Below are 25,549 nucleotides of genomic sequence, written 5' to 3'. Positions count from 1 at the left end.
TTTGTTATGCTTTATTTTACTAAATATCTCCCTAAATTAAACACAGAATGAAAATACTGAATTTTTTCTATTGCATAGTCTAAAATGCATCAAGAAAAAATGATCTTTTTATACATATTTTAATTATTTAGGTCAGGTGTCCTGCAGTACAGATTCTCCTTAGCTCCCTGCTGGACTTCCTCTGGAAATGTTCAGACCACTTATTCTCAGATATAACTCAGCAGAAAGCGCTATTGTTATTGGGGAACAGTAATTACTATCATTTGAAAATTATATTTTCTTTTGGAGAACAGATAAGACCGTATTTGAGGGTTAGGAAGCAGTAGAGAAATAAAAGGATTAATGGTGAAAAAATCTTGTAAGTCAATTTGCTCGTACAGATTTTTTCTGTCAATTTTTTTCCCTTCCAGTAATTGCAGGAAATTATAGTTTTGAGCACAAACATGGGTTGTTAAAAAAATTATACAAGCAAACTGATTTGCAGGAATATTTTACTTCTCCCCATCCCCTGCCTTTAATACTGGTTTATCTTTAATTCTGATTCACATTATTATACTGATCCTGTGATGGAAACTTGCATTTTTTTGGGGGGGAAAGGAGTCTGATAGTTCCTCCTTTCTTCTTTTTACTTTCAGCTTATTTAGAACCAGTGCTAGGATCTTGGCATTATGTATCTTCATTCAAGCTACCTTCCCCTATTTTAATAGACCCTTCCTTGCACTGTTCTAGCCTGGCTATTGCAGCAATGGCCCTGAGGCCGGGAGCCTTAGCCAGGGCTCCTTCTGGAACCCTGCATCATGGGTTCTAATTAATGCAACCACCAAGTGCTACCCTTATTGATGACCCATGATTGTCCCCCAGGGGCTGTGGATACTACCTTCACAGTACCCATATCCTCAGCCAATTCAGGGTGCAGAAAACCTTAACTGGGAATCAAACCCAGGTTCCTCCACATGGACTATTGAACTAGCTTAATGCTTTTCTTGATTATGTTGTGGGAGTTCCATTCCCTTCATCGGGTCAAAACAGAATGGATAAAGTCACAGAACCTGAATATGCAAGCAAATCACATTACAATGGTGGTAGGAAGCAGAAGGGAGGTGATGTGTTAGCAGAAGGTGAAAGTGGTGAGAAGATGACAGAGACAGCAGAATTGTGTCTGATATTAAGGAAGGAACCACATGGCCCTGTTAAGTCATTTTGTGTTTATTTTGAAGTATCGGATCATTGTTTTTTGACCTGACAGTTTCCCCTAGATTGTTTGGGCTTCAGAGTTGGGGTCTGGTATCATCATCTTTCATTTGCAAGTTTCTGGTGATTTCTCCCATATTTTATAACCTCTCCAAACCTATTTTTCCCAGCATCATATTTCTGAGTTTATGCTTTAAGTTTGCTTCTTACTATCTTTTGCTTTAGATTAGGTGGTTGCTAGAAAGTTAGATGTGGAGGAGCAGGGGATATTTTGGTTGGTGATTCATCTTCCAGGACGTCAGCTACACACATGAAAAAGAATATTCATCTCAAATGTAGTATATATTCAATGCTGAAATGTGAAGAGGGATACTGCACTGGTGTAACAGATCAGAAGGGCAAGGCAATATAGGGGAACAATTTCAGGACAAGGTCACTGCATTAATGGTCTTATAACCAGGATACTAAACAGGAAATTCAGGGCTATCTAAGAGCATGTTATATTTGAAATTGAAATAGTCTTGACACTTCAAAAAAAATATTGGGGAAATTTAAGCAGATTAAAAGTATTTTACCCACTATTAATCGATTGTCTGAATATTGAAAGTCCACTCAGTGTCCTGCAAAGCACATGCTTTTAGCCACATTCGAGCGATACAGTATTTTAATGTATTTTAATTAGGGCCGGCGGTAAAAAGAGGCGGTAGGGACACTAGCGCGTCTCTAGCGCCTCTTTTTTTACAGGAGTAGCGGCTGTCAGCGGGTTTGACAGCCGACACTCAATTTTGCCGGCGTCGGTTCTCGAGCCCGCTGACAGCTACGGGTTCGGAAACCGGACGCCGGCAAAATTGAGCGTCCGGTTTTCAACCCGCGAGCCGCGGGCCCATTTTAATTTTTTTTTTTTTTTTTTACTTTTTTTTAACTTTTTGGGGCCTCCGACTTAATATCGCCATGATATTAAGTCGGAGGGTGCACAGAAAAGCAGTTTTTACTGCTTTTCTGTGCACTTCCCCGGCGCCGGCAGAAATTACCTTTTGGGTAGGCGCTAAATTCTTAAAGTAAAATGTGTGGCTTGGCTGCTTTGCTGTTTCAATAAGGAAGCGAAAACAGAAACCAATTTTCAATTGTGCACAAGTTTAACAAATAGGTGTAAGGTTTGTATACTTTTGAAAATAGAGTCCTAAGTCTGGAAATTTGAGAAATATTTTTCCAAAAATAAAGTGCCAGTTTAACACTCAAAGAGAAGTATTTCCACACTATATACCCATCTCTGGAGCTGTCATGGTTCTTCTGCTGCCTACTTATGCATGAACATTGCAACATTAGCTGTTTGTCAGTTATGGTAAAATCCTGATTTTATTATAGTTAGTAATTAATATACACCACCTTGCCATATTGTGTCATAGTGATGTGGTAATTGTTTCTAGATCTTGTTTTCTTCTGGAGCTTTCATTCGTGCTGATGTGAGTGAATGGGGAATGAGCCTGACCCTCAGGGCACCTAGCTCGGACTATACGAACACTTTGGGACTCTGTGGTACCTTCGATGGAGATGCAGGGAATGATTACCATGATGTTAATGGAATTGGAATCACACAGGATTCTTTTATTAGTGAATGGAGGTAAGAAATCATCATTGTTTGAATGTTATTGAGATTAATCATATTTCAAAGAAATAACTCAATTCTTGCTTTAGCAAATGGATGATTCGTAGCCTTCATTACAAAAGAAGTCTTTAAAGACAACTCTACAACACACAAGAACATTTCCAGTTTATTTTATTTTGGCACTGATTTAAACACTAATTTTGACAAACTGATTCAAACAGGTGGCATAACTTAGAGCAGGATCCCCAAAAGGGTCATGGGAAGGAAAACAGCAAGGGAAGAAAAACTAGTAACACCAATGCTTTATCAGAACTTCTCTCACATAGGATTTTTGGAGAGTTGGCGCCAAAATGTCATTAGAAGCTGTAGCTTAAATTGAGTGCGAGAAATGTTATATTATCTAATCAGCATATACTATTACAAAAACTGATGACTCCCTGATGCAGAAACTCTCTTTCAAAACATGGACCATGTCAGGGTGTTGAACTGGTGAGAAATACTAAGTTAAGTTTTTTAATTGCACTAAAAAACAAATCTCAAAAAACTGTTTGTTGGTGAACATTGATGAAAAAGCCATTTGATTAAGAATAAGGCAAATCAAGGTTTATTGCTTGCAGTGCCTATTATGATGGCAAATATTTAAATCTTAATATTAAAATCCTATGTGAGGGAAGTTCTGATAAAGCATTGATATAACTTAAAGTAGTCCACAACCAGACTCAGACTGTATAAATCAACGCCACTTTATTTATATGAGGTGTAATTTGCCTCATTCAAGACTTAGGAAAATATCCAGGTAAAAGATATTTGTTTATTCTGGTGCATATAAATATTCAATGCCTTCACTAAAGCAAGCAGCTCAGAGGTACTGTGTATATCACTAGGTTATCAGCAAAACAAGGATGTTTACACTGGTCCCCACACTGACTTGCTTATCAACTTCTTTACAATTTGCATGGGTCTTATTATTCCTTATTAAATAATCAAAGTTTCTGTCCTGGCATCAGTAATATCTCAGTAAGGTGGAAGTAGCACACTGAGCATATTTCCACCTTGGTGTCAACTCAAACTAAGGGAAAGAATAAAAAATGCATACGCACACTTCAGCCCCCCCCCCCCCCCCCCACTGCCTAATTTAAGTATGATAAAAAGCATTCACATGGCCCTACTCCATAGAAAGCCATGGAGGAGAGAAGGAAACATTAAAAACTTAGAAATCTTTCTTTCCTGATGGAAGAAACATATATATATATATATATATATATATATATATATATATATATATATATATATATATATATATAAGGAAGTTACATCCCTACATAGAGCAACCTAGCACAGGAAGTTCAGGTGACAAGGGAAAAGAAAGCTCATTGCCTCACACAACAGAAGTATTCTTTGTTATAAAAAATCTGCCACTTGAAACACAAAATAGCATCAAAGAGGTATACTGCAAACTGTCCAACTAGAACACGCATTACACACCCAAAGCAGTCAACTAAAGACCCAGGAATGTTGTTCACCACAGTCATCTTCAACAAGTGATGGTCACATTGTGGTAATGCTTATGGCTCCTGTAGATGGCTTTCTGATACTTGGAGAAACCAAGCTTCATTGACTACAGTTAACCCTGATCATAAAGGGAAAAGTGACATCTCACAGAAGCCTCTTTGTACCTCTTCTACTGAGTGCGTGGGTATTGTATTTTAACAGGCAGATAGACAAACGTGACATCAATAATGGTATAAACCATTGTTGAGCATTTCTAAAAGGGAGAGAATAGAGTACATTTCTAAGTTTTCCCGAGTACCTTCAAGTGGTGACTTTGTGGCATATCTATACCAAACCTCAGTAAGATAACCATCATTACTGAAGTAAGAAAAGAAAGATGAAGAAAACTCAATGCTGGTCGTACATTGCACAGAATGAAAAGGTGCCTACCTTTCGTCTCAGCGCTAGGGTTAATGATGGTGGTAGTGATAATGCAGACCCTTCAGGTGAAAATAACATCTCTGGTACAGTTATAAATCATAGTGAATCTCTTCATGGACTCACTGCAATTGGAAACAGACCACAGGAGCTAATGAAAAAATTGAGGACTAGATACAGTTATGTGGAGCCCTGAAGATAAAAAAGAGATAATGTACTGCTGTTTTTATACCATAAGCCCTATGTTTATGTAACCCCTTTATGTGGACTAGCTCCTCTGTCTTTCCCCAACTCTTTTTTTGTTTCTCAGGGGGAATTCTTCTCTGTGGGGGGAAGGATAACAGTCTGGGCCCAGGCACTGGAAACCTTCTGAGTGTGTGGGTTACCCTTGCTCTTCAGGACAGGTACCTGGACAAAATAGGCAGGATTTGCCAGATTGGTCTTCAAAATATTATTTATTAATATTGATTGAATGGAAATCAATAAAGTGAAATAATAAAGAGGTCAATTTTCATCTGCTGTGCAGCTTGGCTTTAATGTACCCAGCTAACCAACAGGGCACATTAAAGTAGCCAATAATGTCTAAATGACTAAATTTAGGACAGCCCTATGGCCTGACCAGAGTTAGTTGCATAGGTTAAACAGCTAACTCTGCTTTGCCTGGAAATGCCTACCGCCCATCCCTAGAACACCCCTGACTTATGTGGCTAAATTCTAGCCACTTAAGTTATTATGCGGCTAGAAGTTAACCATATATGGCTTTTGAATATTGACTTCAAAGTGTCCAAATACATTCAGATTCCTTGCCTTTTGTGTAGTAGAAGTTTAAACAATGTATCCCTCTGTTGAAGTGTCCCTTTATACTGAAACTTGTAAGAAGAAATCCATCCATGGTGTGGGATGAATATGTATCCCAAGAGGGACAGGGAATCCTATCCAGGGTGGATGTCCCCTTTTCCACAGTACCTGATCTCCAGATGGGCACTCCCGATCTTCATCTCCCTGTGTCCAGTGTCCCAGGATGGAAACTCTGATTGGGGGTCTCCTGATGGTCTCCAACTCCTCTTTGAAATAATAGTGCTTTGACCCTCCTGAGGAAAGAGCCTATTCTGGAATGGATATTACAGTCCAGATCTGGGCAAGGAAGTGGGCAGAAAAAATAATTCCTTCCCAAACAATTTGAAAAAAAACTCAATCTTATCAAAAATACTTTATCTTATACATAGGTCTCTGCAACCTCTTCTTGTAGGGTTGAAAGGGTATACAGATTCCTTCCTGCACTTTTGGAGAGGAGCTTCAGCCTCCTAGAAGAAGCAAATCAAAACATCTAGCTCTCAATTTAGGAAAAAATCACCAAAAACACTCTGTTTCTCTCTCTTCCCTCCAGTCTATCAGCAAGAACTGCCAGGGCAGTGGCTCTGCCTTCTTTTGCTAGACTGATGGCCTAACTATAGAGAGCACACTAAAACATGTCTTTATCCCTCAAAACCAAAGCTACACTGCCTCAGTCACAGGGGCTAACCCCACTCCATTGCCTAAAAGACCTCCCATTCCTGCAAGCCTGTGGGGGAGATGCAGTCATGAGTGGGATAGTCTTTCTGTAGATGTACTAACCATGGGCTTGGGGACTAGGGCCATCTAGTGGAGAAAAGGTGTATCTACATTTATATCAAGAGGGTTTACAAAGAGAGCATGAGCTGGAAGAAAAAGGAACACTACCAAAGGAAAAACTGCAAAATATAACTGATGCAAATTTAAGATCTCTAATTGGAAAAATCAAACAAAGAAATACTGGTGATAATACCTTAAAATGTTGAGGGCTAATGCAGAACAAGAAAGAGAAAGAGAAGATCTGGAGAGAAGTGTCAGAAAATAGGTGCCAGAACAGCCAAAGGGCATCAGAAGAAAGATACTGGAAGAGCCAAACATCCCTAGAAGAAAGGTGCCAGAATTACCAGAGCAATTGAAAGACATGACAGATGAGATACCAGTGAATTATAATGTTGCAATGCAGGAGGCTGAGAGAAATGTAAGACAAACCAGGAAACAGAGTGAAGAGCCCAGGAGATAGAGGATCTGACAGTTAATATCCTAGCCTATGTGGAGATGGATATGTATCATCATCAACGTAATCATCATCATTTTTTCATGGCACACCTTTCCATCCAGGGAGTTGAAAGTGTGTTACATGATCTACAAAGGTTTTCTTCCTGGTGTTGGCAAGGCTCATTGTTTTTTAGGCTAGCACCTTCAGATGTACCTGAGATTGTGAAGACTGAGGGCGTTTAGGTGTATGGGGGATGAAAGACCTCCAGTCCTAAGATAGATGGGGGCCAGACCTTTGAGTTTGTTTATAAGCTAGAACTAAGAGTTAGAATATAGTGCAGAGTGTCAGGAGATAATTCAGTTATGCAGTAAAATATGTTTTCCTTTACCATCACATGGACTATAGCATTTTGTAAGAGCTGCAGGTAACACTGTAAGGTATTTGGAATTCCAGCATAGAGGAAGTTAACAGTAGTCCAGGTGAGAGATTACTCAAGCCCAGAAAATGGTTGCAAAGGCTTTGTCATCCAGGAGGGGTCAGAGGTAGAGGAGTTGGCAGACGTGAACAAAAACTGATTTGGATACAGATTGGGCCTGTATGCTGGGTGCTGGAATCCAGGAGATAGAAAAGACTACCTAAGTTAAACCTGACACCCAAAGTTAAAAGTATGATACGTAAGATCAAGAAGACCATAATCTTCATAAAAGGATTATCTCTTGATATCACAGAAATAAATCGGATACAATTTTGTGCAGGGAAAATCATTAGAGAGTGTCCTATCAACAAAAATACAAGACCAGAAGAAAATGAGGAAGATAACTCCCCCTTGGAAAAAATATATAGCGTTAAAAATAAAATCACTGCATGGCTGAGGGGTCACTGGTAGATGAATACCTCAAAGAATCAAGGATGCCAAAAATAATTAGAAAAATCCAAAATATGAAATGTACTGTAATAACAGGAAAAAGACCTTAAATTCATGTACTCCAGCAGCAAACTGAAAATGACAGCGGAAACACAAAAGATACAGAGATGTGGAAAAAACAGAAATAAAAGATATCAAAATAAAACATTTAGACTGATCCAAATACAGTTCTACAGGAAATTGGGAAAGAATATTAGTGCAGTTAAAATACCTCCAATCAAATCTGAAACAGAACAATTTGGGAGAAATGTATATGAGAATCATATAGGGCACAACAAAGAAGTAGAATGGCTTTCCAGCACACATAAGAATGTAGAAAAGGCAAACATCAGAACCATGGAATGGCCTGATAGTAAACATGGTCCCCCCAGTGGTTGTATGTAGGAAATACCACAATTCTGGCACTTATCTCAAAAGCGAAAAAGTTATGGCAATTTGTGGTAACTTAGTGCTTTGCATAGGTATTAGCGCAAATTGCGATAAACTGCCTATTACCATAAAATACACCTCTTTTTCTATAGCATGCATTATTTAGTGCATTTTGATAAATCCAGGCCTAAGTTTGTATCTGAGGAAATGAAGGGAAAAGTGACTTGCCCAAGGTCACAAGGAGCAACAGCAGGACTTGAGCCCTGGTTTTCTGGTTCATAGCCCACTGTTCTAACCACTAGGCTACTCCTCCACTCCAGATGTCAAGTCTAGCATAAAAATCCTGCAAGGATGTTTCAGGGATATTCCCGGTCACTAGTAACGTAACTAAAGTATGTGGCACCCGGGGTGGATATTACCTTTGGTACCCCCCTCGCCCCCCCCCCCAGCAACCCCCGGCTTACTTCCTCTCTGTTTCCTCTGCATCCCCTTACTCAAAACTAGTAAAACCATAATAATAAGAATATTTCCAATTAGCTGATGAATATAATAGCATCCAGTAATTAAGAGCTCATAAAAAATTTTAACATTTTTCTACACAGCAATAAAATATACCAAAATGGCAGACACATCAGACATCCAATAACTAAAACTAATAAGGGTGGCAAAATTCCCCATTCTCCATTCCTAAAATCTTTTAATTTCCAGTCACCCTGAGCTTGTCTTGGATTAATGGAGCAGCATAAAATTTGTTCACACTCACATCACAGGCAGAATCCCATTGACACATACACACAATTCAGGCAGGCTCCCATTCTCTCTCTCTCTCTCTCTCTCACACAAAACACACACACACACACACACACACACACACACACACACACACATACAGACACATACACACACACTCACATACACAAAACCCAGGAGGAGAGAGGTGGGATGCTTGTGAGGGGAGTAGAGAAGCCCTAAATATAGAAAACCTCCCAAACCAAAATAGCATCAACTGCCAGCACTGAATCTTACCATTGAAAAGGTAACACTGCAGATATCATACCAGCCCTAAAACACCAATGCACCTCCTATTAGGAAAACAGAACAAGCCAAGCTGCTATAGATCCCTACACATAAACTACCTGCTAGCAGAATACTTCACCTCTGTCACACATGCAGAATACACACAGACCCTCACCAGATACACAATAAAGAGACCACTAAATTTAAATAAAAATATGCTGACAAAAATTGAACTGGAGACGACTGCAAGCTAAGCTTTGATTGCAGTGCAATAATAGAAAACTTCAATCATCATTCCTCTTAAAACAAACGATAAAATCGCCCTCATACATGCTCTGTCTCTCTCTCACACACAGACATGCACGCTTTCTCATACACATACACTCTCGCTTTTTTATGCATACTCTCTCACAATCACATGCTCTATTTTATACATGGTCTCAGTGTCTCACACCACCTACACCTTCTTTTTCTCTTACATGCCCTCTCTCTTATATACTCTATTACTCACAAACACTCTCTGACTCACCCAGGTCTCTCCCTCTCTTCTTTGACTGTTGACAAGCCCTGAGGGCCTGGGCCACTCTTTGGCTACTGGTGGGATAGGCTAAACCAGGGATGACCTTAGAAGGGTGGGGAGCCCAGGGTGAATCAGCCAGAAAAGGGCCCCCAACCATGACTGAAGGACAAGAGGGGTTCCCTTCCTCAAGATTGAGATTCTGCTCTGCACTCTCCCAAAAGACTCTATGACACCTTTTCCACTTCTCCTAAGACGCCTCATGCAGACTTCTCCCCATGACCCTCTCTCCACAGTCTATGCCCCCCTCCACAAATATCCCATGAAGCCCTTTCCCTTCCAATCAAGATTCTATCAACAAGCACTCTCCCATTCTTCCAGGCACTAAGACCCCCAGGAAACACTTCCTTCTCTCCCTAACCCTCCCAGATACCTTATTGATGATGACAGTCATCTCTTCCATCTACCGTTGATTCCTCTGCACTGTGCAGGAAGAAACAAATAAATGACACTGCCCCTTCCTCTGTGCCTTCGGTATGACAACACAAAGGGTCAAGATCGCCAAATCTTCTTTAACGTAATACGTAAATCACACACAAAAGAAGAACTAATAGTTTATAATAATTTTTTTAAACATTTATTTGTGCAATCACATATTAAACACCTATCTAAACAATTAAAATCTCTCTAACTCACACACACACCCTCATGCACACATTACACATAAAACCATATTAGTACGCATTTCAAACGCATTACGTTTTCATAAATGGTTTTAAACAATACAATACAAGTTATTGATTCATAATCAATTCAAATGTCATCTATAAAGTGAATATTATGTAAATTTATCCAAAAAACACATGATATTCTAAAATCCACTCCTTACCCAAGAAGCACAAGATATTTAGAAGACAAGTCCTACAAAGATCTTTGTTTCACCCTCTTATCTTGAGGGCTTCTTCAGGGACTGTCTCAACACGAAACAATCTTCAAGAAATCTTCAATAAGGAGACTCCAACAGAATCAAATTGATCTTACTATTCCTCTCATCAATGTGACTTCTCCAGTCACTAAAGCTTAGTAAATCTTCATTATCGATTTCAACAAGATAATTCTAGATGGAATAAAAATTATTATAAGTATCTTATTTCCACATAAAGGATATGTACTATCTTTCACTGAAATGCATCAATGCCTAAAACAAAACAGCTATATAAGTGCTTCAACCCACTGGGTATCCACAAATATCTGCCTCCAATAAATTTCTTCATCAAATGGAGATGTCAAGCTGCGACAAAGGATTGCCGACAAATCTCATAAGATCTCCTATACCACTAGCCATCCGTTATCTGCATGTAAGAAAATGGACGGATAGTAAATAAATAGAAAATGGAATTAGACCAACTCCATTGCGGGCAGATTTATAAGCATTCACTGAGTGTTCAGAAATGCCAGCATCATACACAAACATCAAATAGATGTAAACAATTTTTCAAATAATTTTTCAAATGATTACGATTAATTCACCGTCTCCACATATGTCTAATATTCCAAAATCCAAATGTTAATTCACCATCTGTAAAACACAAGTATGCCAAAGATAAGTAAGTGGGTTGCTATACATAATGAAACACTTACCAACGCTGTCTTCCAACCGATCAGCCTTACACCTACCCGGAACTGACGTATTCCCATAGATTCGAAAGAGCGTAATGACGTGTCTCCAGATTCCTTGTATTTTATACTACGTTCCACAAGGAGTTAAACCCAAATTGGTAACCCTATCTAATTGAATCACCTCTGATCAATGAATAATCATGTGGAAATTATTAAAGATAAAGCAGGAGAGAGGACTGACTATCCAGCTATCAAATCCACAGAAGGTAAACAGAAATCCCCATTCACTTGAATGCATTCCATTCAATGGGAAAGCAGGACAAATGGTAAAGATCGGTGTAGCAAGGGATTCTTTATTGGAAAATGCCCGACTCTGGCCGAGTTTCGCTCATAACAGAGCTGCCTCAGGGGCTACTGTTCCAATGTTAATTTCTCATATATCACACTATGATGTGAGACTACCACAAATTGTTGATTAGAATCCTTAGTATTTCAGTTCATTCCATGGCTTTGAAGAAAAATCCAATGTTCATTGAATTTCTGAAAAAACCTGTTTCGCATATTGAGTTGAAAAGACGGTTAAAGGATAATATTCCTGTGGGGCAGTTTCTTCGTTATAGACGCTTATGCAACTCCACTTTGGATTTTAAGATTCAAGCTCAGATGTTGGCTAATAGATTTCTGATTAGGGGTTATATGTGATCTTGTATAAAAAAAGCTTACAAGCGGGCATTATATGCCAATAGAGATAACCTCATTTTGTAAAACAAAAAATATATTCCATCTAGATTAATTTCCACTATACCTCATTCCACCAAGGTATCTCATGTAAAAAAATATTGGCATATATCATCTCCTTTGGATATTTTCAGCCAACTACCTATTTTTCCTATTAAAAAACATCAATCCTTATGGGATAGATTAAAGGGACGCAGAGATGTCGGTATAGAAGCCAATCAGGCACGTTTTGCAATGTACGAAATTCCAGCCTCCTAACACTAATTGTATATATTTTCTGCCCGAGTCGTTCACTTGTGACAGCAGTGGTGTCATATACATTATAAAACGCCCCTGCAAATTATTGTATGTGGGACAGACAAGCAGATCAATTACAGCTCATATCATTGAACATCGCCGTCGAGTTAAAGCCTTAAAAGAACACGCGCCTCTTGTGGATCATTGGATTGAATTCAAACATTCTTGGGAGGACATAACGTTTTTTGTAATAAAGAAAGTGTATCTAAAAAATGGTGGTGATTTATCTGCTGCACTGCACAAAGTGGAACAACGATTTATTTTTAATTGGTCTACTTCTGCCCCTAAGGGACTTAATGGTCCTGTTGAATGGAATGCATTCATGTGAATGGGGATTTCTGTTTACCTTCTGTGGAATGGTGTTATAGATCTACTCCTCAAGTAGGGAGGAGTTAGCAATCTGTTAGCACTCACCCCACCAGGAGGGCGGATTTAGCACTCTGTTCAATGCTGCTCCTCCAAGGGGAGGAGCTAGCAATTTATAATTCTCCATAGGTGGAGTTATTGATCTGTAGTGGGTTGGCTCCCACAGAGTGGCAGTCTGTAAGATACCACTAGTAATGTAAGGAATAAACACTTAGTAGAAATGGTGAATCCCTGGGCCAATGGCAGAGGACAGCGCCCCCAAGAGGAGATCCAGAGAGGGACCACTGGCTAGGCTGGAGTATGAGACAAACACAGATAGTTCTTTATTAGACTGGAAGTTGTACCACCAGAGGTGGCAGTAGTGAGCTGATCTACCCAGCAGGGCTGAAGCCCCTCAGATACTGGAGTTACGATCTCTGGGTTGCTGAGCTGTAGAGAGAGAGACTATAGGTAGTGAGTAGACAGGGTATGCTGGATACATAACCAGTAGTAGATGATACACTCACAATTGTAGATATCTGTAATGGCCTCTTATGCAACAGAGAGTCTTCGGTATATTCAGGAATAGGAGCCATAGGCGAGTACTGGTTCCTATAAGCAGTCTGAAATAATAACTCACAATAGCTGTGTATGGGATGGCTTCTGGAATAGAAGAGAGTCTTGGAAGAATTTAGGAACATAGGCCCTCGTGGAGTGAGTACCAGTTCCTATCTGCAATTTGTAATTGTAATGTACCAGATATAGGTATACAAAAGCTTCTGAGATAGAAGAGAGTCTGTGAAGGGTTTTAGGAACATGGGCCCTCATGGAGCGAGTACAGGTTCCTATCTGCAATCTGCAATAATAATTCACGATCTCCGTACCTGCGATAACGTTTTAGATAGAAGGGAGTCTTCAGAGATTAGGAACATAGGCCCTTGTGGAGCAAGTACCAATTCCTATTTGCAATAGAATTCACAGTGTTAATGTCTGCTATCGCTTCCAGGCAGTAAGAAGTCTTCTGAGCATTCAGGGACGTAGGCCCTCGAGGAGCGAGTACTGGATCCCGTCTTAGCAATCTGAAATCAAGAAGAGAGAGAACGGGGCCTCCGAGGAGCGGGTACCCCTAGGTAAGTTTGTAGAGGCAGAGCAGCGGAGAAAGATTTCCCCCTTGCTAACTCAATTCGTAGTTGCAAGCAAAGACCTTTTAAGTTGGAAGCGGATGACGTCACTACAGGGGGATGCCCCCGAGGTTCGCGCCCTTGCTGGTACAAAGTCTGGAGCTCGTGCGCGCGCCCTTACATCATCAGGAACATGGCGAATCCGCAGCGTCAAGCCAGCCCAGGGATTCCGGGGTGAAGAGGCAAGGAGAAGCTGTGGCAGCATCTGTCCATCAGACCTGAAGGGAGTCACCACAAAGGTAAAGAGTGTGGAGCGAGGGCAAGAACAGGCACGAACGCAACAGTACCCCCCTTCAAAGGGCGGTCTCCTCTTCGGGTACCAGGTTAAGTACCAGAGATGCGCGAGGTGGAACTGATGAAGCATCTCCTATCCAATAGGTCTGAGGCTCCCAAAGATGATTTTGGGGCCAAAGCCCATTCAGGCAAACAAAACTCAGTCTCTGTACAAACATCCAGGATCTCTAATTTCTTGAGTTCAAATTCGTATAATCACAATGACAGATAGATGTGAGAACCAGGCCAAGGCTCCAGCATCTGGCCTAGAACCTGGTATCAGAACCAGGCCTCCAAGATTCGGCCTTACATAGAGCCTAGGCCAAGTTCACAGAGATCTACCGTGGCCTAGGCCTATGCATGGCCAAGGTTTCGGCCTGGACCTAGGCCTTGCTAGCGGATCACTACTGGACTGGGTAAGTGGGGGCCAGGGTCAATCCACGGCCTGGTATTTTTCCAGGTGGGAGGGATGGATGGTGGTCATGGGAGGCCTTGGGAGGCCCTGTTTGTTTGGGGTTTTTTTTTTTTTCCATTTTTTGGGGGGGAGGTTTGGTTTGTTTTTTGTTTTTTTCTTAAATGAAAGAGATGAATTAAACATTAAGAACATAAGAACATGCCATACTGGGTCAGACCATGGGTCCATCAAGCCCAGCATCCTGTTTCCAACAGTGGCCAATCCAGGCCATAAGAACCTGGCAAGTACCCAAAAACTAAGTCTATTTCATGTAACCATTGCTAGTAATAGCAGTGGCTATTCTCTAAGTGAACTTAATAGCAGGTAATGGACTTCTTCTCCAAAAACTTATCCAATCCTTTTAAACACAGCTATATAAGTGAACTAACCACATCCTCTGGCAACAAATCCCAGAGTTTAATTGTGCATTGAGTGAAGAAGAACAAACTCAGAAAAGTGGGATTTTTAGGTGAGATTTGAGTAAGACCAGAGAGGCATCATGAAGCAATAAACTCAGTTTGTTCCAGACATATAATGCAGCAAAGCGGAAAGTGTGGAGTCGGGAGCTGGAGATGCAGAAGGGCACAGATAAGAGCAGGTCATAAAGAGGTCATAAAGAGGGCTTTACTGGAAGATTAAAGAGGAGAGGTAATGAGGAGCTGTAGAGTGAATGTACTGTATCTGGAGGTGAGTAAAAACTTGAAGTGGATGTGGAAGCGGACTGGAAAAGAGGACTTGCATGGTCATAAGAATTTTGAAAGAAGGTAATTCATGCAGCTGGATTTTGAACAGTGAGAAGCAGGCTGCAGGTATCCAAACAGGAAGGGATGAAGGAGTAGGTAAGGATTTTGGTACCGTGTTCAGAAATGAGTGGAGTTTGGTGATATTATAAATATTTCAATAGTTAAAAAACAAAAAACAGTCTCAGGGCATGATGAGGTCACTGGAGACCTTAGCAAAGGCTTTCTCTGTGGAATACAGAGGGCAAAAGCCAGATTGGAGTGGATCAAGAGTGATTGGAAATATAAGAAATCAAGACAGTGGATGTGAGCAGCAATTTGAGTAGTTTAGATATGAAAAGGAGGAGGGAGATGGGATGATAAGTAGCAGGGTAAGAAGGATCCAGCGAGGGGTTTTAGAGGAGTGGTGTGGTCTGAGCATGTATTAAGACAGCAGGGGCAGTTATAGTGGAAACTAATAGATTGAGGATACGACGGGTGCAAGGGATCACTGCAAGGGAGAATAAAACTAAGGATCTGAGTGACAGTGGGGTCAGCGGAACAAGTGAGTCTTGATGAGGAGAAAAGATGAGCCGTTTCCTCCTCTGTGATTTCAAAAGATGAAGAAAGCATGCCGGGCTACGGGAAGAGGAGAGGAATGGAGTGGTAAAGAACCAAGCCATGAAAGAAATCATCCATAATCTGGGCAGGAAGTGAAGGACAATGGGAGGCAGAGGCAGTCTGAGGAGGGAGGGGAGTGCAGTAAAGTTAGACTGGTGTTTGGAGGCAAAGATGGACATAGCAAGTTTGCTTGGTGAGTACAATTACAGACAGGAAGTAGGTGAGCAGGAATTTGAAATGCAGGAAAAAATCAGCATGCTGTACAGAAATGTGGAAAATGAACTCTGGAGGTAAGCCAAGGTTGGGAGTTGGTATGCCTTGCCTAACAGGGGAGAGGTGGGGCAAAGTAGAAAAGAGTATAGTGTTGTAACAAGAAACTGCCTCGCCATCAGACTTTGGCAAGGTTGTGGAGGAGAGGAGAGATGAGACAGTAGTAGAGAAGATGCAAGGGTCCATAGCCTGGGGATTCCTGAAGGTGTTGGTGGTGATTGGAAGAGACGGTGGGAGGGTGACTAAGTGTGAAAGTTATCAGATGATGGTCAGAAAGGGGAAGAAGAAGAAAGATCAAGAAGCCTGACAGAGCTCTTGGGAAAAAAGGACTAAGCCAAGGCAATGGTGAGTTGGGGCACTAGAGGTGGAGGTCAAAAGAGAAGGTTTAGGCAAAGACATAAATGTATGAATGGTGGAAAAACTAAGCACAGGTTAGAATAATAATAATGTACGCATTAGGGCTTGTTAGAATGGTTTAGCTATTCTCTAAAAATAGGGGAAAATAAACATTTTTGTGGTGTTATCTCAGTAAAAGAAGAAAGTTTGTTTTGCCTAGTATTCCTGTTTTTTCATAAAACATAAGTTTTAAAAATGTCAAAATTATTCCTGTAGCAAGCGATTAGAGTTTTTTTTTTGTTTGTTTTTTTTAATCTATTACTCCTGTCTAAGAAATATATTTTGTTCTGAGGTTTCCCAGAGACTAATAAATAGCATGTACAGTATATCCTAGTGTGAAGTACTAGAGTGCAATACTGAGACTCTTCAGAAATGCAAATTAATCTTTTGTCTCATTAGTACTATTCATTAAGCTAGGTCTCCCTACCAAATCTGAAGGTTAAGACATGTATTTTCTTTCTACAGAATTTTACCTGGAGAGAGTTTGTTTGACCAAACACCACCTTCTTTCCCATCACCCAAAAGAGCACATTACTGCAGCTGTGCTAGTAGGAGCCCTGTGCTGCATCAGTCCTCTAATAGACTGGATGCTATTGATCATGAGGATCATACTGGGTCATGCAAGGGCAATGAAGATGTTTGGCATTCTGCCTTAATACCGTGGCTGGATGTCACTGCTGAGTACATTAATTCTGATGGGCTTGACAGGGGACTGAGCCAGCGTGCATCTGCAGGTACAAAGGATTTCTTTACACATCCATCAGAAGATGAGCCACTTATTAACCAAAAGAAACCTGACATAACTCTTCAGACACATGGCGCTGTCTCCTCAGATCCAAAGGGAAATGCTGGCATGGAGGAAGAAGGAGGAATATCCCACTTGAACATCAGCAGGGAAACATATCAACATGACAGCTATTCCCCTGAAGGCAAGCATGTCAGAAACAGATGGAAACGCCAGCACTTTTATGAATACCTTCCCACATTTCCATTCCAAAGTCTGAGCCAGACTGACCTTGAAGGGTATAGCTATTTTTTCCCAGAGGACCACGCTGCTGACACTCATCAGAAGTTGCTGCCTTCTTGGCCCACACCATCTGGTTTCACTCATGCCAATGCTGTGGCATTGTGCCAGCAGTCAATTGCTAACTCCAGCATAGGCAGGTCCTGCATGCGTCTTCTTGGCCAGAGGATAGGAGAAGTGGTAGATATGTGCATTACAGATGTATTGCTAAAGGACAATCATAACTGGGCGGAAGCAGGCCTGGCATTGTTGGAGAATGATTGTGAGAGGAGGGTTATGGAGGAGGGAAGCTACCACACAAAAGAATATGGCGAGACAGTTGAGAACATCCTCCTTGTATTCAAATGTCCCAATCTCTGCAGTGGAAATGGACAGTGTTTGGAATGGGGCTGTGCTTGTTTTCCAGGTTTCAGTTCTTATGACTGTAGTATACTGTCTGGTAAGTAGTAAAGTACAGATATGTAAAATAGAACACCAGCATCCTTTTTTTCTGATGAATCTCTGAATATTCTATGAGGAGTTGAGAATTGGGGTGAGCCAGGGTCAGATTAAGGCAAACTGATGCCCTAAACCCAGCCCAACAATGGTGCTCCCTCGGCCCTTCCATTGCTTAACTGACAAAACATTAAGACTCAATAAGTGCTGAAGGTGAAATAAGAGATTAAAAATTCAGTTTTCTTCCAGACCCCACAACTATATTAAACATAAACTTTTTTTTAAATTGTATTTATTTAATACTAAATAGCAGTAAGCATTACAAGCAAATTATTTACTTATAACTAAGGGGGCAACCGAAAAAATGCAAAGTTTTCAACACTCTGTGGTGCCCTCCTTCCCTTGGTGCCCTATGCATGTGTGTTATTTATTTAATGGTTATTCCACAGATGGAGTGAGCTGGGTTTTGTCATATTTGTTAATCCAAAATAAATATGGAAAAAAAATCATCAAAGTCTTCCCATTATATGTCTTACTTGGGGACAGATCTTGAAGTATATTATCTGCCTCAGCGATAATCCTCAGATTGAGTGATAAGAACATAAGAACATGCCATCCTGGGTAAGACCAAGGCTCCATCAGGCCCAGTATCCTGTTTCCAACAGTGACCAAGCGGTCAGAGATTTCAAGACTGAAGCAGAGTGCTTTAGTTGCTTTAAGTAGTTTTAATTCCCAGATTATCTGAATACTATTTTAAAAAATACATTTAAACTGATTGTCTTGATTTTAATTTATCTTTTTAGATATATGACGTCACATTAATGTTATAACCTGGCAATTACGACCGAGTATAGCATCAGGATGTACAATCAAAAAATAATCCCTCCTTGTATTTCACCTGCTAAAATTATATCTTAAACATAAAGGGGCAGATTTTCAAAGGCTACGCGCGTAACCTGAGAAAATCTGCCCCTGTGCACGCCGAGCCTATTTTGCATAGGCTCGGCAGCGCGCGCAAGCCCCGGGACGAGCGTATGTCCCGGGGCTTCAAAAAAGGGGCAGGAAGGGGCGAGTCTGGGGGTCTGGGGGCAGGTCCAGGACCATGGCAGCGGTTTGTGGGCGGTCCGGGGGGCGGGGCCGAATCCCCCCCCCCCCCCCCGGACAGCGGCCTGTGCTGTGGGATGGCGAGCTGGCACGCACGCAAGTTATGCCTGCCTCAGGCAGGCGTAACATTTGGAATAAAGGTAGGGGGCTCGATTTACTTAGGGCTGGGGGATCGGTTAGATAGGGGAAGGGAGGGGAAGGTGGGGGGGGGGGGGCCTGAAAAAAAGTTCCTTCCAAGGCCACTCCAATTTCGGAGCGGCCTTGGAGGGAACGGGGAAAGCCATCGGGGCTCCACTCGGGCTCGGCGCACGCAAGGTGCACAAGTGTGGACCCTCTTGCGTGCACCGAGCCTGGATTTTATAACATGTGCGCGGCAGCACTCGTATGTTATAAAATCGGGCGTAGATTTTAAGATCTGGCCCAAAATGTATTTGCATTTGTGTCTCAAAATCTGAAAATGCTCTTAGTTCAGTTTTGATCAATGTTTCTTTCTAGAAAAATGTGGGTTTACACTTCATAGCACTTTGACACTTTTGTATGTTACTGTTAACTTTAATATTCTGACCCTTCCTTTGAAGACCAGATTCCAGAAATTACAGAGCTCGTGAATGCTGGACTTTGTAATGTTCGACAGTATGACTGTACCTCCGTAAGAGTATCTGGTCAAGGATTTATAGCGTCTTCTAGTCTTAAATGTGAAGTTACCAAATATCAGGTAGGCCAGTCATGGAACTGAAATTATCTTTGCTAACTTAAAATATGTGACAATGTATAGAGTTATAATAGGTACAGAAAGTAACATTTTTATGCAATAATAATTGCATTTCTGAATTTTTCAAATAATTTTCTATTATTTTGTGACTGCGAAAATCTTTTGAAGATAGGACTTTCTCATATTTGACTTACTAACAATCTTAATCTTAAAAGATTAAGGAAGGATAACTTTAAAACACGTGCAAACGCACCCTTGTACACAGGTATATGAACGTGTGTGTGTGTGTATGCATATTTTATATTGTGCACATAATATAAAATACATGTAAATCTACCCAATATCATGTTTGTGTATCAAAAAATATGCAGCATATTTTTTAAATATAACCACATAACTTTTGATTTATCCGGCTAAATGGTGACAAATATCTGGCTAAGTAATGCTGTGGTCACTTATATGATTAAGTAGAGCTGTTTAAAGTTTATCTGGCTAAGTAAGATAATTAGATAAGTTAAAAAAAAAAAGCACTTCATAGGTAGATAAGTAATATAGATGGATAGCTACTGTTTGAATCCTTATCCAACTACTCTGTCTGTATCACTTTTTAAGCCTTATCTTACTATGTGGCATCAAAGCTGCCACATTCTGGATAAGTATAAAATTGTCCAGATAAGTAGCAGACATCTGCTATGTGTGCGCTCCTAATTTTAATCATTTACACAAGGAAATTGAATTTGTGTATTTTCTTTAGCATTTGGCTTTTATGCATGTAAATTATCAAATTTTATAACATGTGCACTGGAAGGAAATTACCAGTTTCCCCAATTAGTCTGCTAAGTCTATCTCTAGGTCATCAAGACCCCGCTGGTCCTTTAGCCTGCACTCCCTCCAATTTACCCAGACACTTCACCTAGGGGGTCATTTATCAAAGTGCAGAGCCTAGCCATAATGCCCTCACACTAGATAGGTATTTATATCTCTGTAAGAGGCCCACCTAATAACTCGAGGTGAGGTTTAGGTATTAGTGTAGGGGTTAGGGGCCACTTTGACATTCAAAGTGAGACGTACAAACAGAACAGGGCTCTCTTGTGAAGATTTGATGACCCTCGGAGTGAGGAAACTCACTCAAAGATGAGATTTGTGCAATGTTCTCTCAACCTAGCTTGATGTTACCCTGTTCTGTTCGTATGAATTACACTGATTGCTTCATGTAGCGTGTATTTGTATTGGGATGCATCATTTTCAAATCAAAGATAATGTAAATATGTCAGATCTTATGCATATATTTCTGATTTTTCCTCACAAGTGCCCCAAGCAATGCAGGGGGACACAGGAGAGTAACATGAAGAGTTTAAAGAAAAAAAATAATAGCTTGAAATATATTTAATTGGTAAAGGATGACTTCAGAAATAATGCATATTTTGAGGTGGACATAGTGTTTTCAATATATATTTATTAATTTTACCCAATGATAACAAATGGATCTTGAGTAGAAATTGGCAATGAAAAACTTCAAAGAAAACATCATTTAAAAACTGTAACAAGGACACTATAACAATTATCCCATGCATGTTTTTTCTTTCGCCTTGTGCTGCTTTTTGCTGTTTGTTCAGTTATGAAGTTTCTTTCCGTCTCTTATGGACAATGGTTCATTAGTCAAAATTTTCATAAAGGAGAGGTGTTATTGTCGAGGAGTGCAAGCATTAATAATAATAGTAATAGTATATCAGCTTGTACACAAATCAGCAGATCCTTGATGGGCTGAAGAAAAAATCCATAGTTAGTAAAGTAAACATACTGCTTTTAAAATGTGGTGAATATATTAATTATAATTTTGTTTTCTTAATTGTTGATGATGTGCTTATGTTTCACTTTGAGCACACATTATGGAAAGGTAACTAACAAGCTTTCTAAATTAAATAAAGCAGACATCATTTTTAATGAAGACCTGATCTGATTTTTTAATCTGAAATAAAAAGTCACTTTTATATTCTTACCTTTTACTTGGTAAGAATCAGGTGCACTATTTTGGATTAGTTTTTCTTTTGTCTGAATTTATGTTTTGAGCATCAGTAGACATACTGGTGTAGATTTTAAAAGGTGCGCACAGCGTACATGTGCGTGCTCTACCTGGCGCGCATATGTATGCCCGATTTTATAACTTGCGGGATCGGCGCTTGCAAGGTGGTGCACAATTTGCGTGCGCCGAGCCGTGCTGCCTTCCCCTGTTCCCTACTCTCCACCCCACCTTCCCTTCCCTTCCCCTAACTCCCCCGCCCTTTCCCCCCCACCTTTTCTTTTTTTTTATTCTTGTTTTAAAACTTACTTCAGCCCTGGAGCTGAAGTAAGTTGCCGGCGCGCGATCCCCCGCACAGCGGCAAATGGCCGCTGTGCCATTTGGCCTCTGACCCCACCCCTGCCCCTGGACTGCCCCGCCCACGCCCTGCCCCTTTCCTGCCCCTTTAGTAAAGCCCCTGAACTTACACGCGTCCCGGGGCTTTACGCGTGTTGCCGGGCCTTTTGAAAATAGATCTGGCGCGGATAAACCCGGTTACATATGTAAATCCTATAGATTTACACATGTAACTCTTTGAAAATCAGGCCCGTTATGTTTCTTGCTTATTGTTTTTTTTAAATTATTGTACAGATCTGTGGATTTTTGCCATGTTTTTGTGCCTGTCATGGAATTGTCAGAATGTCTCTTTTCTCTTGAGTACAGTACATTGATGGACAATGGGTCCTGAGCGAGCCTCTGTATATGCAAGCTGCCTTCCGAAACAGTAGGGCTGTTGATTGTCAGCTACTTCTGGATAGCCAGCAGTCTGATGGAATGGATCTGGTTGATGATAAACCAATTTCAAGATGGCAAATAAAGGTAATTGCAAAACCTGAAACAATAGTCCCTGGTGCAGTGAATCTCCAGCTCCCATTTTCACTTGTGGTGATTAATATTGACCTGGGGGGGGGGCGGGGGACAGAAAGAGTGTAACTGTACTGTTTTGCTTTATCTACCCATGGTTTTGATCAGAATAATCTATGCATCACTTTCAGTTTTTGTGGTCTTCTAAATCGCACTATTTATCATATGTCTAATGTCCTGAGTTGGTCTTTTCTCAATAACATGATTCATTACACAATTCCTTTTTATTACAGATTTCTAACGATGGATATGTTTATAGTAACTCTAAAACAATGACATTATTTGATGGTGCTTGTCAAACCTGCGATCCTCAGCCTGATGGATTATGTATGTTAAAGGTAGAAGTTTCAATTATTATACTTTTAAGTACTTTGTTCTAACCAGAAACACGCATTCAAATGTGTATCTTGATTCCTGCACTGAAAGAGTTGCTATGCCCTAAAATGTAATGTCAGACATCATTTTATTTCATGTGCTTTTTTCCCATATGCTACTTTACCATTTTATCTTTATGTTCAAAATGTGGGTTATTTTGTATAATTAATTGCATTTCTTATGTAACCTTCCCCAGAAAGGCACATAAAATATGTGAGGGTACAGTCTCATTTTGGGAGCACAGCACCAGTCTCTCAGTAGGGTTCAATGTAAGTTGGGTCAAGCAGATGGTTAGTAGACCCAAGCCCAGAGGCAGAGGTGGGTTGCTGTCTTTTTCCTGAGCTGGACAGGAGGCTTTGCAACATAAGCCTCCCCTTTATGAACCCCTTCTGACTGTTCTTCCAACTCTGTCCCAGAAACCTCCTACGCTTTGACAAGTAGAGACTCAATCTAAGGTATATTCAAATAAATACATTTTATTTTCTGGGATGTCCAACAGTCAGTTATTTATACAAGGTCTCAAACACAATGATTAAATGAGAGGGTCACAGACTTCCACAGAAAGCTACAGAAGCATTAACTTTCAGACAGAACTTTACTCCTACCAACTCTAGCCTCTATAACCGAACAAAACACAATATTCCAAATGTTTCTCTTCTAATTACTCCTTATCATTCCATCACAGAATATGACTTCAATTTTTTTTCCACTGAATGTCTTATGTTTTCTTTTCCCCACAACACATATAATTTCATCTTATCTCCCTATAGTCACCTCTCTTTCCAGGACAGCACCAGAAATAGTCCTTGAGACCTTGGCAAAGATTTCCCTGGATTCCCCAAGTCAGACCTCCTCTGGACCACCTCCTTCTCACGTCTTCCATGAATGGTGATACCTCCAACCACTCTTCTTCTGGAAACCTGGACAGGTCCCTTCAATGATTTCTCAGGCCTCAGGCATTTCTCTTAGGAGAGGCAGCCTGGCTCATCCCAAATCCATGTAGCTCCTTCCAACTCCTCCCCTCAAGCTTTGAACTCAACCTTTAATACTGTGACATACTCCCTCTTGAGGACTTCTTTCCCATGCTTCTATAAAGCATTTCCCAATAGAATCTAATGGGTACTCTTCCCGTTTTTCTTAATACACATGCTCAGTGTAATTTTATCATGCCTTGATGCCATGTAGTGGCTATTCAGGATCCCACACTTTCCATAATAGTGATTTAGTAGTAATTGAAAGCTTCTATTTTCCTACAGAATCTCCACATCTCCTTTATTCCAAAAAATCCTGCATGAGAAACCAAGTAGAGGTTAAGTAGCTTCTCCTACCCAGAATCTTTTCCATAGCATTCTGTGTCGATAAGACCCCCATTTGGGAGGCTCATCACATTTATAGGGATTGATGTGCTTCAAATCAGTAGTTACAGCTTCAGCTTGAAGAAACAGCTAGAACAGCAAATCCTGATGAGAAGATTACTCTATGACTGTCACATGGATACTCTTTGCTCTGTCTTTATTTTCTTTCTTTCTATCCCTGGCCCATGTTTCAGCAGTGTCTGCAGTGACTATTACACTGCAACTGAATTCCTGTAACTGTAGCCAAACTCTAGAACCCTAAAGAGTTGAGTGAGGCAGTGCCCCTATGTTCCCCCTTAAACCAGTGCAGGTCCAGGCTAGGAGCCTGATCCCCTTTAATTCCCCTTGTGAGAGAGAGAGAGCTCTGTGGGCAGGGTCCAGACAGGGAGGAATACGAGCTGGAACCCAGGTGGGTTAGTCACACCAGGCTCAGGTCTCCAGGAGGAAGGCAGCTCCTGTAGAATATTGTTATCCAAACACTGAGCTGTAACGAAGCTGTGTGAGTACTGAGGGAAGCGGTACTGAACTGTGAGTGATTGGAGTACACTGTCCTGAGGGTAAAGACAGTCTAAAATGTGTATGCATTAAAGTGGCAAATAAAGATAAAGGGGCGGATTTTCAGAGCCCTGCTCGCGTAAATCCGCCCAAAACCGGGCGGATTTACGCGAGCAGGGCCCTGCGCGCCGGTGAGCCTATTTTACATAGGCTCACCGGCGCGCGCAGAACCCCGGGACTCGCGTAAGTCCCGGGGTTTTCGGAGTGGGCGTGTCGGGAGGCGTGTCGGGGGCGGGGCCGGAGCGCGCAGCGTTGCGGGGGCGTGTCGGCAGCGTTTTGGGGGCGGGTACGGGGGCCGCGCCCTCCGTTCCCGCCCCCAGGTCGCGGCCCGGCGCGCAGGAGGCCCGCTGGCGCGCGGGGAAATCCCCCGACAAAGGTAGGATGGGGGTTTAGACAGGGCCGGGCGGGTGGGTTAGGTAGGGGAAGGGAGGGGAAGGTGAGGGGAGGGCAAAGGAAAGTTCCCTTCTAGGCCGCTCAGATTTCGGAGCGGCCTAGGAGGGAACGGGGGTAGGCTGCGCGGCTCGGCGCGCGCAGGCTATACGAAATCGATA

The 25,549-nt window shown here is 41.3% G+C and overlaps 1 protein-coding gene across 5 annotated transcripts in view; it reads left to right on the top strand.

The window, feature by feature from the left end:
• VWDE (von Willebrand factor D and EGF domains) overlaps positions 1-25,549 on the top strand; it is a 268,951-nt gene that overhangs the window by 108,178 nt on the left and 135,224 nt on the right. For all 5 annotated transcript variants that reach the window (XM_029588981.1, XM_029588980.1, XM_029588984.1 and 2 more), the window contains 5 exons: positions 2,619-2,812; positions 16,981-17,978; positions 19,657-19,793; positions 22,513-22,668; positions 22,947-23,051. In XM_029588981.1, coding sequence (XP_029444841.1) covers positions 2,619-2,812; positions 16,981-17,978; positions 19,657-19,793; positions 22,513-22,668; positions 22,947-23,051 — 1,590 coding nt within the window. The remainder of the gene's footprint in view (positions 1-2,618; positions 2,813-16,980; positions 17,979-19,656; positions 19,794-22,512; positions 22,669-22,946; positions 23,052-25,549) is intronic.

Source organism: Rhinatrema bivittatum, chromosome 2, assembly GCF_901001135.1.
Source record: "Rhinatrema bivittatum chromosome 2, aRhiBiv1.1, whole genome shotgun sequence".
Lineage (NCBI taxonomy): Eukaryota > Metazoa > Chordata > Amphibia > Gymnophiona > Rhinatrematidae > Rhinatrema > Rhinatrema bivittatum.
The sequence above is the reverse complement of the archived record's forward strand: the minus strand, read 5'-3'. Positions and strand labels throughout refer to the sequence as shown.